The 13,843-nt window shown below is 35.7% G+C and overlaps 1 protein-coding gene across 18 annotated transcripts in view; it reads left to right on the top strand.

The window, feature by feature from the left end:
• The window catches only part of DST (dystonin), a 1,587,602-nt gene that overhangs the window by 1,487,891 nt on the left and 85,868 nt on the right, over nucleotides 1-13,843 (top strand). For all 18 annotated transcript variants that reach the window (XM_050788752.1, XM_050788754.1, XM_050788765.1 and 15 more), the window contains 3 exons: nucleotides 1,886-2,085; nucleotides 3,567-4,062; nucleotides 5,727-7,198. In XM_050788752.1, the coding sequence (XP_050644709.1) occupies nucleotides 1,886-2,085; nucleotides 3,567-4,062; nucleotides 5,727-7,198 (2,168 nt within the window). The remainder of the gene's footprint in view (nucleotides 1-1,885; nucleotides 2,086-3,566; nucleotides 4,063-5,726; nucleotides 7,199-13,843) is intronic.

Genomic DNA, 13,843 nt, shown 5'->3' with positions numbered 1-13,843 from the left:
AATCCAACTTTAGAGATTCCTATCAAGTTGTAATTAATTTGCCCCTAATTCAGTGGCTGTCTTCTAGGATCTCAGAATTACTTGGGGAGAGTATTAGCAAACCCAAGTAATATCATGTAAAAAAAACTATTTTAGAATAGGAATGGGAATGAGGAATATGTAGTTCAGAAAACCTTCTTGATGAGCTTTTATATTTTTCCTTCCTGATTTATTGTTTTAATGGCATTATTTTGTTGTGAGATTGTGTTTGACCAGAAAATGTCATATGGAATGATGTTATTAGATAAGGTTTCAATGATTGTGTTCTATTAAAGTCATTCCTTTAGTGTGTTATGCTAAATGAAAACTCTCTCAAATCAACTGATCACACCATCAGTGAATATTTATTGAGTGACTATGTTGAAGTGCTGGAAGAAGTGCTCTGATTAGTAACCCTTGACTACAGGGAGCATACTGTCTTGAGGATGGAGAGAACAGAAAAGGCTTCCTAGCAGAGGGTAAATCCAATGGAATGTAAAGGAAGGATAGGGTTGGGATGTATGGGGAGGAGGTATAGAATCTCAGGCATAGGACCTGTGTGAGCAGAAGCCTGTTTGGATTACAAGGGTGAAATCATCAGGGCTAGATTAGAGGATCATCTCAGAGTACAAACCTTCAGAGATTGTGGGAGGCCTCAAATGTCAGGCAAAGGTCTTCAGATTTTATTGTCTAGGTAACGAGGAGTTAGTTGTTGAAGCGTTTGAGCAGGGAAGTGACAGTTTTAAAAGTGACACTTTTTAGGGAAATTGTATTAGAAACAAGTGGCTTGCAGTTGAGAAACACTAATAGCAGGGATACTAGTTAGAAGACTGCCAGACTAGGTCATTAGTTCTCCAATGTGCTCCTGGGATCAGCAGCAACAGCATCACCTGGGAATTTTTTAGAAATGCAGAATTTCAGATACTACTCCAGACCTACTGAATCAAAAACTCAAGGCAGAGCCCGGAAATCTGTGTTAAAGATGCCTCCAGGTGATTCTTAATGCAGCTCAAGTGTGTGAACTACTGGTCTAGGAAAACATGATGCTGTTAGCTCATCACCTGGATGGATTGTGTTAAATTATCACATGCACTCTAAAAATACATTTCTATTATATATCAATTTAAAAAATACAAATAATTTAAAAAAACATATGATGAAGGCCAAAATGGAGTTATGGCATTGAGAATGTAAAGGAGGGCTTTAAGGTTTTATGATCAAGGATATAATAGAGTTAGGAAGCTCATAAAAGCATTTTCTGAATTATTGCATCTTTATGACATGGGAGAAGAGATAACCTTTGAAAGAAATCTAAAAGTCATAAAAGTCCACCAGTTTTGAGAGGAATATAATGAGTTTTATTTTTTAATGTTGAGTTTAATTGGTCAGACTTCCTACTGGAACTTTCCAGCAGCTGGTTGTTAGTGTGTAATTTGAATGGGAAAGAATAATGGGATAGATATACAAATTTGGGAGCAATTTGCCTAGAATGAATAAGTGAAGATTTTATATTAAAAGGATTATTGTTCATTGTTTTAGTAAGTCATAGTTTAATAAACACACTCTATAGGACTTATAGAAGGAACAAGAGATCTTAGAATCCTGTCTGCTTTAATGAATATTCCATATTCTACAATACCTTCTAAAATCATATTCACAATTTTTTTCCCTATACTTCAGTTAACATACAACCATCAGACCTATAAAATCTTAGGTTAGTCCTTTAAGTAACTATGTAACAAGAGTCATAAAAATGGGATTATAGCCATTATATATCATTTTGAATCATATCATACAGTCCTCATAGACATAGTCATGTTAAATGCAAAAAAAAAATCAAACACCAGTTTCATTGTTTTTCTTTTAGATTCTAAGTGGCAAGAACTCAATCAATTAACAATTGATAGACAACAAAAACTGGAAGAATCCTCCAATAATCTAACCCAGTTCCAGACTGTAGAGGCCCAGTTGAAACAGTGGCTTGTGGAAAAAGAACTTATGGTCAGTGTTCTTGGGCCCTTGTCAATTGACCCAAATATGCTAAACACGCAAAGGCAGCAAGTGCAGGTGAGTATTACCTAATAACCTGTCTCTCGTGCACAGCAATTTGAGTTACTGAGACCAATGTTTTCATTATAAATATATTAACTTTGGTCAGTAGGTGTTTTATTTAACTGCTTTGAAGTATATGTGTAATGTTTCAGATGCCCATAAGATACTGTCCTGATATTAGTGGGAATCCCCCAGAGAACTAAAGCTATGAGGCATCTTAGAGGCCTCCTTGAAGCCCATGAATGGGCCAAGTCTCCTGATTATTTCAGTCATATTGTGGGTGGTACGGATCCTGTTAAAAGGGCCTTCTTTGAAGTATTAATGCAATTAAGTAATATCTTTATGAGAGGCTAGTATATACTTTTTACTGTTTAGAAATTACTCCTTTGAGGTTTTATTTATTTTGATTATGGTAGTAGATAATGAAACTTGTAAAACTCATCCAGTTGAGTTCTGATGGGGGACAGAGAGAACAAGAAGAGGACAAAGAATAAGGGAAGCAGAGAGGGAACCCTGAAACACAGGGTCTTAGTTAGATGAGTCTAGTTACAAAGCAGATAAATCCACAAGGGAAAAAAATCCAAAAAAAGAGTTTTATTTTTTAATGTTTAATGTTTTTATAGTCAGGTGTAATAGCAGAAGCTCAGTGGTGGTTTCAGTTAGTTTTTTTAATGTATGAGTACTGGCTTTAGAGCAGGGAGGCTGTTTTATAAGCTGAAAATTCAAATAAGTTTTGGTAAAAGTCAGATGTTTGAGTTCATATCTGTTCATAATCCAAAGACAATAAAAACAAAAGATAAAAGTAAATATCTGGGGAGAAATAATTGCCTCTACTCTTGGTAGTCTCCCAGAGATAGACAGATAAATAAAATATAGATAAAAGTATAAAAGATAGATAAAATATGATACTAAAAGAATGAGATTTTTTGGATCATTCATTTTATGAGTCAGGTTGAGTCTGTACATTCTGAGCAGCATGATTTGTTGGCTAAAACCTTTATAATGAAGACTGTAAACATCAATAAATTTTATGTTACAAAAACCTTTGTAAATCAGTGCATCATGAGTTAATATATTCTAACACCTTTATCACTGTGTGTTTTCTTTAATATAAAATTCCATAGGGTATTCCAAAAATCGTACAAAGACAAAAACATGAATGGGTAAAAACAAATTTGGTGTAAGTGCAGTGTGAACTTGTCTAACAGCAGTGTTTCTCTTTTCATATGAAAATTCACACATGAATTTTTGTTCATTTTGTCCAGGTTTTTCCTTTAAGGGGATAGGATTAGTCTAGACAGGATATCTCTGTGAAGCACCATAGTTTTTTGGATTGAAGATAATTGTACTGCCCTTTAAGTAAAAAGTAGGAAAGTAATAACTAAAAAACAGAAACTAGAGAAATAATTACCATTTCTGTCTGTGTGGACACCAAATCTGTGTTTTCTACAATCAATTATATGATAACTTGTGTTTATTTACCCTTGTTACCTTAGATTCTGCTGCAAGAATTTGCCACTCGGAAACCTCAATATGAACAGCTCACAGCAGCTGGTCAGGGCATTCTGAGCAGACCTGGAGAAGACCCTTCTTTACATGGGATTGTGAAAGAGCAACTGGCAGCTGTGACCCAAAAATGGGATAGCCTAACAGGGCAATTGAGTGACAGATGTGACTGGATTGACCAAGCCATTGTTAAAAGCACACAGTATCAAAGCCTGCTGAGAAGCCTTTCTGATAAACTGAGTGACTTGGATAATAAACTCAGCAGCAGTCTGGCTGTGAGCACGCACCCTGACGCTATGAACCAACAGTTGGAAACAGCCCAAAAAATGAAGCAGGAAATACAGCAGGAAAAGAAGCAGATAAAAGTGGCCCAGGCACTCTGTGAGGATTTGTCAGCACTGGTTAAAGAAGAGTACTTGAAAGCAGAACTTAGTAGGCAGCTAGAAGGCATCTTAAAATCATTTAAGGATATTGAACAGAAAGCAGGTTTGTCTACTTTTAATACATGTATTTCCTGGTCAGAAATAGATGTCATATATTGCTTATTTCCAAGATGTTGCCAATAATCCAGGACCCCAAAGAGACTCTGCCCCACTGTTAACATCAGTGAAGAGGAGGATGAATATAGGAGCTCAGAGAGCAGTTTTGTATTCCTAGGCATATGTAATGTTAGGGTCATTCTACACATATAATCTATTGGCAAAATTGACTTCCTGAAGGCCTATTAAAATTTCAGGTACCCCAAACTGGTTTTTAAAAGATGTAAATGTTTTTTGCTGTATGACAGTCTTATTTTGCCAGAAAAAAACATGAATAGTTAGTAAAAGGCTTGGCATCATCTTCTCATCTGCTGTTACTTTATCTATGCGGTCATAGAAAACTTTTCTAGAGAAATGTGTCAAAGAGAGGCATTTGTCACTATTTTCCTCTCTCACTGTGGCTATAATTCTGTGGCAGATGTGTTGATATTTGTCAGAGGTAGCAGTGAGTTATCAGAATTCAGAAAGCCCTGATGAAGAAAGGCACATTTTGTTGTTAAGTTTGTTCTGTTTGAAAAGTTTCTAGTTTTTTGCACCTAGTAAATACTCAAGTTATGCTTTTTAATTGATGGGATTTACTGATCACAGCAACTGTTTCAGACTTATTCCTTTGTTTGACATGATATTAACAATAGTAAATATCAGCTATTATCATTATTATTCTTAATGGTATGAACACTTTTATGTGATAGGTATTAAACTAAGAACTTTACATGTACTATAATCTGTACAGCACCTACCATTAATATTGTCAATTCACAGTGGTAGAAATTAGGCTTAGAGGTTTAATCATTTGCCTGGGGTTTTCCAATTCTGAAGAGGTTAAACCAAGATACAAACTCATGTAGTTTTTATGTGCTACATTATGTTGCCTCCATAATATGTAAAAGTCATAGACATGGCCAGCCGCAGTGGCTCACGCCTGTAATCCCAGCACTTTGGGAGGCCGAGGCGGGTGGATCGCAAGGTCAGGAGATCGAGACCATCCCGGCTAACACAGTGAAAACCCATCTCTACTAACAATACAAAAAGTTAGCCAGGCGTGGTGGCAGGCGCCTGTAGTCCCAGCTACTCGGGAGGCTGAGGCAGGAGAATGGCGTGAACCCAGGAGGCGGAGCTTGCAGTGAGCCGAGATCACGCCACTACACACCAGCCTGGGCGACAGAGTGAGACTCTGCCTCAAAAAAAAAAAAAAAAGTCATAGATGTGAAAAAGTCATATTTGATAACAGATGGATTATTTATCAACATAATTGAGAACTTGGCCGTCATCACTTCTCCATATTAGAATAGAGAAGACACCAGCACAGCAGATGATGTGTGGCGTGGCCACTCCCTGCACCTTGACGCATTTTTACTTATTTCCTTATTCTTTGTTTTCCCCTCTCATCTGTCTCCTGCATCTTTTCTTGATTGTGTATTTTCTTGTGCCTACCTCTTACCTCTTTTCCCCTTTGTCAATATCTTAAGTTCACTTGTAGTTCTTATAGTCAATGCTAAAAGCCCTTGCTTTTCAACAATTCTATATATTCAGAGATTTTTATTTTGGCTTTTCATAGATTAAATTAACATTTTGATATAAAATAAACATATCTTGTAATTTTATTTCTAGAGAGTCATGTCCAGCACCTTCAGTCAGCCTGTGCAAGCTCTCATCAATTTCAGCAAATGTCTAGAGATTTTCAGGCTTGGCTAGATACAAAGAAAGAAGAGCAAAACAAGTCTCATCCAATATCCGCCAAACTCAATGTCTTGGAGTCGTTAATTAAAGATCATAAAGACTTTAGTAAAACTTTGACTGCTCAGTCTCATATTTATGAAAAAACCATTGCAGAAGGTGAAAATCTGTTATTAAAAACACAAGGGTCTGAGAAGGCAGCCTTACAGTTACAGCTTAATACAATTAAAACCAGTTGGGATACATTTAATAAGCAGGTGAAAGAAAGAGAAAACAAGTTAAAAGATTCATTGGAAAAAGCCCTTAAGTATAAAGAGCAAGTGGAGACTCTCCGGCCATGGATAGACAAATGCCAAAACAACCTGGAGGAAATAAAATTTTGCTTGGATCCTGCTGAAGGAGAGAATTCTATTGCCAAGTTAAAGTCTCTGCAGAAGGAAATGGACCAACACTTTGGTATGGTAGAATTACTGAACAACACAGCCAATAGCTTGCTCAGTGTCTGTGAGATAGATAAAGAAGTTGTTACAGATGAGAATAAGTCACTGATCCAGAAGGTGGACATGGTCACTGAACAACTTCACAGTAAGAAATTCTCTCTAGAGAACATGGCTCAGAAGTTTAAAGAATTTCAAGAAGTTTCCAAAGAATCTAAAAGGCAGCTTCACTGTGCAAAGGAGCAGCTAGATATCTATGATTCTCTGGGACCCCAGGCTTACAGTAACAAATACCTGACCATGTTGCAGACTCAGCAGAAATCACTTCAGGCCTTGAAGCATCAGGTAGATTTGGCTAAAAGACTTGCACAGGACCTTGTGGTAGAGGCCTCAGACTCAAAGGGAACCTCTGATGTTTTATTACAAGCGGAAACCATAGCTCAAGAGCATAGTGCACTAAGTCAGCAGGTTGATGAAAAGTGTTCTTTCTTAGAAACCAAGCTTCAGGGCATTGGGCATTTCCAGAATACCATTCGAGAAATGTTTTCTCAGTTTGCAGAGTTTGATGATGAACTGGATAGCATGGCTCCAGTGGGGAGAGATGCAGAAACATTGCAAAAGCAAAAGGAAACTATAAAAGCCTTTCTAAAGAAACTAGAAGCCCTCATAGCAAGCAACGACAATGCCAATAAAACCTGCAAGATGATGTTAGCCACAGAAGAAACCTCTCCTGACCTTGTTGGAATCAAAAGGGACTTGGAGGCCTTAAGCAAACAATGCAACAAGTTACTGGACCGAGCCCAAGCCAGAGAAGAGCAGGTTGAAGGGACAATTAAGCGTCTTGAAGAATTTTACAGCAAATTGAAAGAATTCTCTACTCTGCTCCAGAAAGCTGAAGAACATGAAGAGTCACAAGGTCCTGTTGGCATGGAAACGGAGACAATTAATCAGCAGCTTGAGGTGTTCAAGGTAGGGAACTGTCCATTTTTACGAAGTGTTTTTATTGTCAATGAAGTTTCTAATTTGTACAGAAAGGAGATTGCCTATTTCGTAGAACCTTCTAATAATGATTGTCATACAATATTTGAGCCAGAATGAGCATATATGGAAGTAACACCCAGACAGGTGGGGCAGTTACAAGGCTACTGGTGATTTGGGCCTTTGTGGAATAAGGCCTGAGATAAAATCAGATCAAAGGGTGCTTGGCAAAGTTCCAGGCAAGCCAGGAACTGACATCATAGGGTCCATTTCTGAAGTCATTCACAATTGCCATCCGTGGTGACTGGGGCTGTGGTTTGAACTCTATTGCAGATGTTTATCTCCCAGCATTTTCTTCAGTGGTAAATTACCGTCTTTTCTGCCCTTTCTTTTTATAACTGTCTTCTCATCCTTCTTAATTTAATTTCTTCCACAGACATTTTTCTTCTAAAAGCTCATATTTTTAAAGGCAATATGGAGTTCCATGTTGTAATCTGTTTCATTACACAAAGACCTTAGGCTCATGCCCCAGAGGATTAGAGGTGAATTTTTTTTTTATTGCATGATATAAGCTCCTCAGTACCAAGAAATAACTGCCACTCAACAGTGATTGGTGACACTTAATGAATGAAACATTTGATGAAAATGGTAGGCCAGTTTCCATGACATTGGATTTGGCCTTATTTATGACAGTGAGAACAGAAGTCACATCTGTATAGGGGACAAAGATAGGTTCATCCCTGGAAACAAAGGGTCCTAAATAGCAAACGATTTTCTATATGGAGCTGATATAAACCTTTAAGGTTTCACAGCTCCTGTTATATTTATGAGATGTGTTTTACTGGCAAAGATATATTGCACCATTAGTGCATAAAGAATAAACTAAGACCAAATAACAGTTTATAAAACCTAAATTATTTTCTTTGAGAAATGGGTATGAATCAAATGGACTTCCAAATTCTATGCAGTTATATTTGACATACTCTTTCATTTGCTTGTCTTCGATAACATTATTTGGATGACTGAGTCTTGAAAAATACCTTCTTTTTCTTTGTATTGTTGTTACTATTATGATTATTTGCAGTTTATTAAACGCCTTTGAAGCCCAGTTCCTTCAGGGCTCACAAATCTGTGATTCTGTATTTAGTTCTTGGTTCTTGAAGGTGAAAGAAACATTCTTATTGTTGACTTGACCTCCTTCATTGCTCTGTCAAAATTTTATATTTCTGATTTGCAAAATGAAGATTTCATATGAGAGAATCCTCTATTAGAAAAGCATAGTTCTGTGGCAATTGCTTCATCAAAGACTGGGAGAGATCTTGGGAGCAACTCTTCCTTTGTCAGTAAGTTTGGAATTCTCTATAGAACCCTGTCAGCACCTTAAAGATTAAATGACAGTAATCAAGCAGTGTTTATACTAATGAAATTTAACCACATTAAGTGGTTAAATTGTGAAACATTTCATTCGGTTTCCTGTGCATTTGTTTAGAAAAAAAAGACCTTCATTTCTCTTTGCTGCTTCTAACTACTTGTAAGACAGTGAACAAAAGTAATAGTACTGGTGCTGCTACTTTTGGGTGCCTCCCCTTTGGTCTTCCCAAGTACAGTGAAAACTGTGGCTCTTCATGTGGAGAATTGAAAGTAAGAAAAAGCAAGAGATAGGAGGAGCTTTCTCACCATTGCACTGAAAGTGTTTTGCAAACTGAAAACCCCAAACATTACCATTAATAGCTACAGTGATTGTCTTATTTGATTGTGAAGAAATATAGAGTGATAATTTCTCCTAAAATAAACCATGTAGCATGCTGTGTTTGTTTGCTTTCAGATTATTTGGAAAGAGTTGATTGATTTTATTGAAATTCAGCAATAAAGAACATCATGGCATACTTTCAGTATCTTGAAACCCAGTGACTTAAAAAAAAAAGTTTTCAAGTAGACCAATACTCTGCATTTAGTATATTCCAGTGCCATAGGTTAAAAAGGACAAGAATATGATTATGGTAGCTCACACAACCACTAATTCTGTTTATCTGTGTATGTGTGTGTGTATTCTTTAAAAATAGTAATTATAATAATCAATAAATCAATTTATTATGGGCTTACTATGTGTCAAGCCCTACTTTAATTTGTCTTTAATCCTGTTAACAGTCATGAGAGGTAGATGCTGTTACTATTCCCCATCTTATTATAAAGAAGCCTAGGCCCAAGGAGGTTAAGTGACTTGTCCAAGGTCACACAGATGGTGTCAGAACCTGATTCTTTTGATGAAAATGATGCAATGCTTTGTGTAAACTTTATTTGTCACCCATGTTTCACATCTAGTATTTTCTCTGGGGAATTTTCTTATCATCTTTGCTGTAGCCTAATTTAGACAGCCTGAATAGCCAGCCATTGTTCATTTTAATCCAAAATACCAAGAACACCCACTTAAGGAACATGTTCTATAAAACTAGCTGCTATGAGAAATGTGAGATAAACATGTAAAACAGTCTTAGAAACTGATGTTATGTAGGTGCTGTGATATGATAAGGGTGATGATGATAATGATGATGTTGATGGTAGTGGTTCCAGTGATCACCACTACTGCTGCTACTGAGATGGAGCCAAACATTTCATTGTTTTAGTGATTCTTTCTTGGTTAAAGTAGTAAATTGACTTGTTTACAGTTCAGTACTTAATTTAGTTTCTGTTGGGCCTTAGACTTTTGTTAAACATTAGTTTTAACATAATTTTTAGAAAGTTTTTAAAATTTTTTAAATGGAATGATTTGTATTGAGTGAAAAGCTAGTTATAATTCCTAAAAGTAAAACAGAAAAGAAGTGAAGGACTGAGTCTGTCCTCCTTATTGACTTTGAAATACAATCTAGTTTGACATTAATCTATCTGGTAGCTTTAGTTTAACCTAACGTCACAGATAAAATCCTATAATAGTTTTTCTTAGTGCAAAATAAACTGCCTTCTGAGCAGAACAGAGAATAAAAGCTATTACCCAGTCACTCAGCAGGGGGTGCCTCATATTCACTGGGCCCATAATAGAGGATTTAAAGCAGGTTTGCTAGACTTCCCCGATTCTGTTTTTCTTTCTATAGTTTAAGAAATAGCTGTTAATAGTTACTTGAGGTTTTCTTATAAAGACAGGGACAAAATTCATTCATTCATGTTTAAGATATCAACCCAAACATAATACTTAAAGCAAATGCTATTCTAAACCAAATGTCCTAACTCACTCAGTGAAAACTATTCTGAGATTCTGAAAATAGATTGGTGTTATCTTTTATGTTAGTTAGCTTGACATTTTAAAACTATTTTGATTATATATAAGTTCTGTTGTTCATAAGTTTTTCTACTTCTAAGTACTAGTCATTGGACTAACATGTCTGAAGGGTGAGGTGTTTTCTACACTGTTGGTAAGTTAGAGTACCATTTTCCACTTACACTTCTCTATGACAGTTAAATTCTATGCACACTGTTATAAATTGCTGGAATGAATAGCAGAGCGATTCTGTTTGTCTCCAGGCAAGAAGAAAGAAACCCCTTTGGTGTTCCCTCTATCCCTACCTCCTATCTGAAGACTCCTAGCTCAAGATTATCTTCAAATCTAAACCACATTATTAAGTAACATTAATATTTCCACATTATTATTTATCAAAGACATATGTAACTGACTGTATACAAGGAATGCATCCCAGTAATTCCTATTATGTGATGAACAGCCAATCAGGTCTTCTGATCATTATGAAGTAACCATTATCACCATATTAAATGATTTAATTTCAATGAAAATCAAAGAAACTTGATGCTTTAATGAGTCCTAGCTAAATCTGTACCCTCCCCACCTCTATCTAGGCCAAGCTTGTCCAACCCATGGCCCACGGCCCACCTGTGGCCCAGGATGGTTTTGAATGTGGCCCAACACAAATTCATAGACGTTCTTAAATAACATTATGAGATTTATTTTTGCCATTTTTTAAGGTCATCAGCTGTCATTACTGTTAGTGTATTTTATGGGTGGCCTAAAACAACTCTTCTTCTTCCAGTGTGGCCCAGAGAAGCCAAAAGATTGGATACCCCTGATCCTATACCATTGTGAAAAATGCCTTACCTCAGAACCTACTTACAGTTTATTTCTGGCCACTGTGTTGCTGTCCCAATTGTAATTCATTTTGTCGCCACAAATGAATACATCTCCAGTACAAGTCTCTCTGAATACGTCTTTTTATTTTCAAATGGACATAGAATTACATGGAGCAGAGGATTTTTAAGTGAAGTTGAAACCAGAGACAAAGAACAGAACATATGCCTAATTTATACTGTAATGAATTTTGTTTGGTCCAGGTGAAGGCATTGTTTAACCCAGATATCATTATTTTAATATTCGGTAAACTAAAATGCCAAGTAGCATGGGGCTAAGGAAGACAGGCAGTTTAAGCACAAATTCTTATGGTGTTTATCAAGTGATCCAAAAACAACCTCTGATGTCACCTTATTGAAAATCAAACTGTCCAAAAAATGCTTTAATAGTACTTTTAAAGTGTTCATATTGTTATATAGAGGTCACTGACAAATTATTCTCCATTTTTATTAAGAGTGGGGAAATTAGATAAAGCTTTTGCGAAGAGGTTTTTGTTAGGGAAAATTCCTTAATAATTGGATTTTTGTTAATGAAGCTACATTAGCAAAGGGGTTGCCTGTTACCTTCCTCTGGTATTTTTAATGGTGAAAATATTTCTACTATAGACACTGTAACTTGATGCATGACTTTTATAGGAAGGTCACATTATTTAATAAACCTAACGTGTTTATTGTTAAAACCAGCAAAGTGGCATTTAACAATTTTAGGAAGAAAGAATACTGCATATACTGGTCAAGAGAGAAGTCTTACTGAGGCAGAGACCACACCTAGCTATGAAGAGGTGGAGCTGATCTGCTGTGTGGTATTATTAACACCTCATATTCTTATCCACACAAACTACGCATAACAGGTGGATGCCTTCTTTTTCACATAATACAAGGAATATACCATACCTCTCAGAAAGGGCTGTCAAAAGGGAACTTTGCAACATGGGTTCTCTTTTCAGTTTTGCCGCTAACTAATGCTACGACCCTTTATGTCACAGAGCTCCTCTTAATTTTTATTCTTTCATTTAAGATTGAGGAATTAAAGTTGGTTGTTCTGAAGGCAGTTCCAGCCAGAGATTTTATAATGTCGGATTTTTTGGTATTTGTTATTTTGTTTTGCTTTTACCTTGATAAACCTGTATCACCATTTTAGAGTGATCCAACAAAAGAGCCAAACTGTGGTATCTACTATCATTATTATAGGCCCTCCTTTGATAAAAGGAGACCTTCGTAATGTATTTTATTAATATGGAAAGTTGCCTAAAGGTATGTGGGAGAGAGAGAGAGACAGAGAAGAATTTGCCTTGTTATGAAATTATACACTGGTTTCTTGAAAAGAACATTTGACTGGTAAATGTTTATCTAGGTCTCTAATCATTCATTAATAACTGGAGCTGCTCAAGAACTGGATACAACAAGAAAATGTCTGTGCTCACAGATCCTGTTCTCACATATCTCCAGTTATCTTCATTTCAAGCTTAATTTCTTTTGTCAATATTTTAATATGAAAAGTATTTCCAGATTTTGTTTGGTTTTTGTTTCTCTGAAGAAAATTGAATAGGGCCATTAACATGTTAGTTGCTTCTGCTTGCTGGATAGCTTTTCTTTAAATGAACTTTTTGACATTACATATATATATATATAAAATATGTGAAATATGTATATATTTCAATTAATAAGATTTATATATAGAATCATCTTCTGTTACATAGAATTTTTTTTCACGGTTACCAGAAAACCTCATTGAAGATATGGGAAAGGCATAGTTTTAGTATTGTTGTGACTTAAGGAAGAAGAGCAAGTGCTCATTAAAGATATTAACTAAGGTTCACATCAAGATAAACTCCTGTCAAGATCAGTCCGTGAACTCTTGTTTTTAAATTGGTTTACTTTAGGGTCAGAACATTCTACTTTCCTCTAAATATAAACTATATTCCCAGGAAATAAGTAGTTATTGCCCATTCATATGATGTATATCTTTGGAAACCTTTAGCCCTTTATGTGAAGAAATTTAATAGTTTGAAAACTCAAAATATAGTATGCTTTCAGTTTTCATTAGCTAATGGCATATTTGTTTTAGAAAGAACAATTGTTGCTCTTAATGCCTGTTTTTGTACTTGCAGCACAAAACGCATATCCCTTGTTTGACTTCTAATCCTGATTTCAAGAGCTATCAGGCCAAGAGTTATTTCATGGATAATAGTGCATTTACTTACGTAGATATTTGTCACTTACTGTGCATTGAACTTAATAACTCCAATCCTTCAAGCCTAAAACCTCCATGTTTCAGCTGATAAAATTGCTCTTTTCTATGAGTAAATAATATATAAATAATAATAATAAATGTGAATGATAAAACTTTTCTATGATGTACATTGTTGCACTTAGTGGGAAGATTTTTCAGGGACTTTCCTTTTAAAAGATTTAATTAAACTTTAGGAATATAAAATGAGAAAATGTTACTGTTTTGCTTATAATTCAGTTAGTAGTGTGTACTTTTCTGAAATCATCTGGTTT

This window comes from Macaca thibetana, chromosome 4 (assembly GCF_024542745.1).
Source record: "Macaca thibetana thibetana isolate TM-01 chromosome 4, ASM2454274v1, whole genome shotgun sequence".
In the NCBI taxonomy this organism is placed as follows: Eukaryota; Metazoa; Chordata; class Mammalia; order Primates; family Cercopithecidae; genus Macaca; species Macaca thibetana.
The sequence above is the reverse complement of the archived record's forward strand: the minus strand, read 5'-3'. Positions and strand labels throughout refer to the sequence as shown.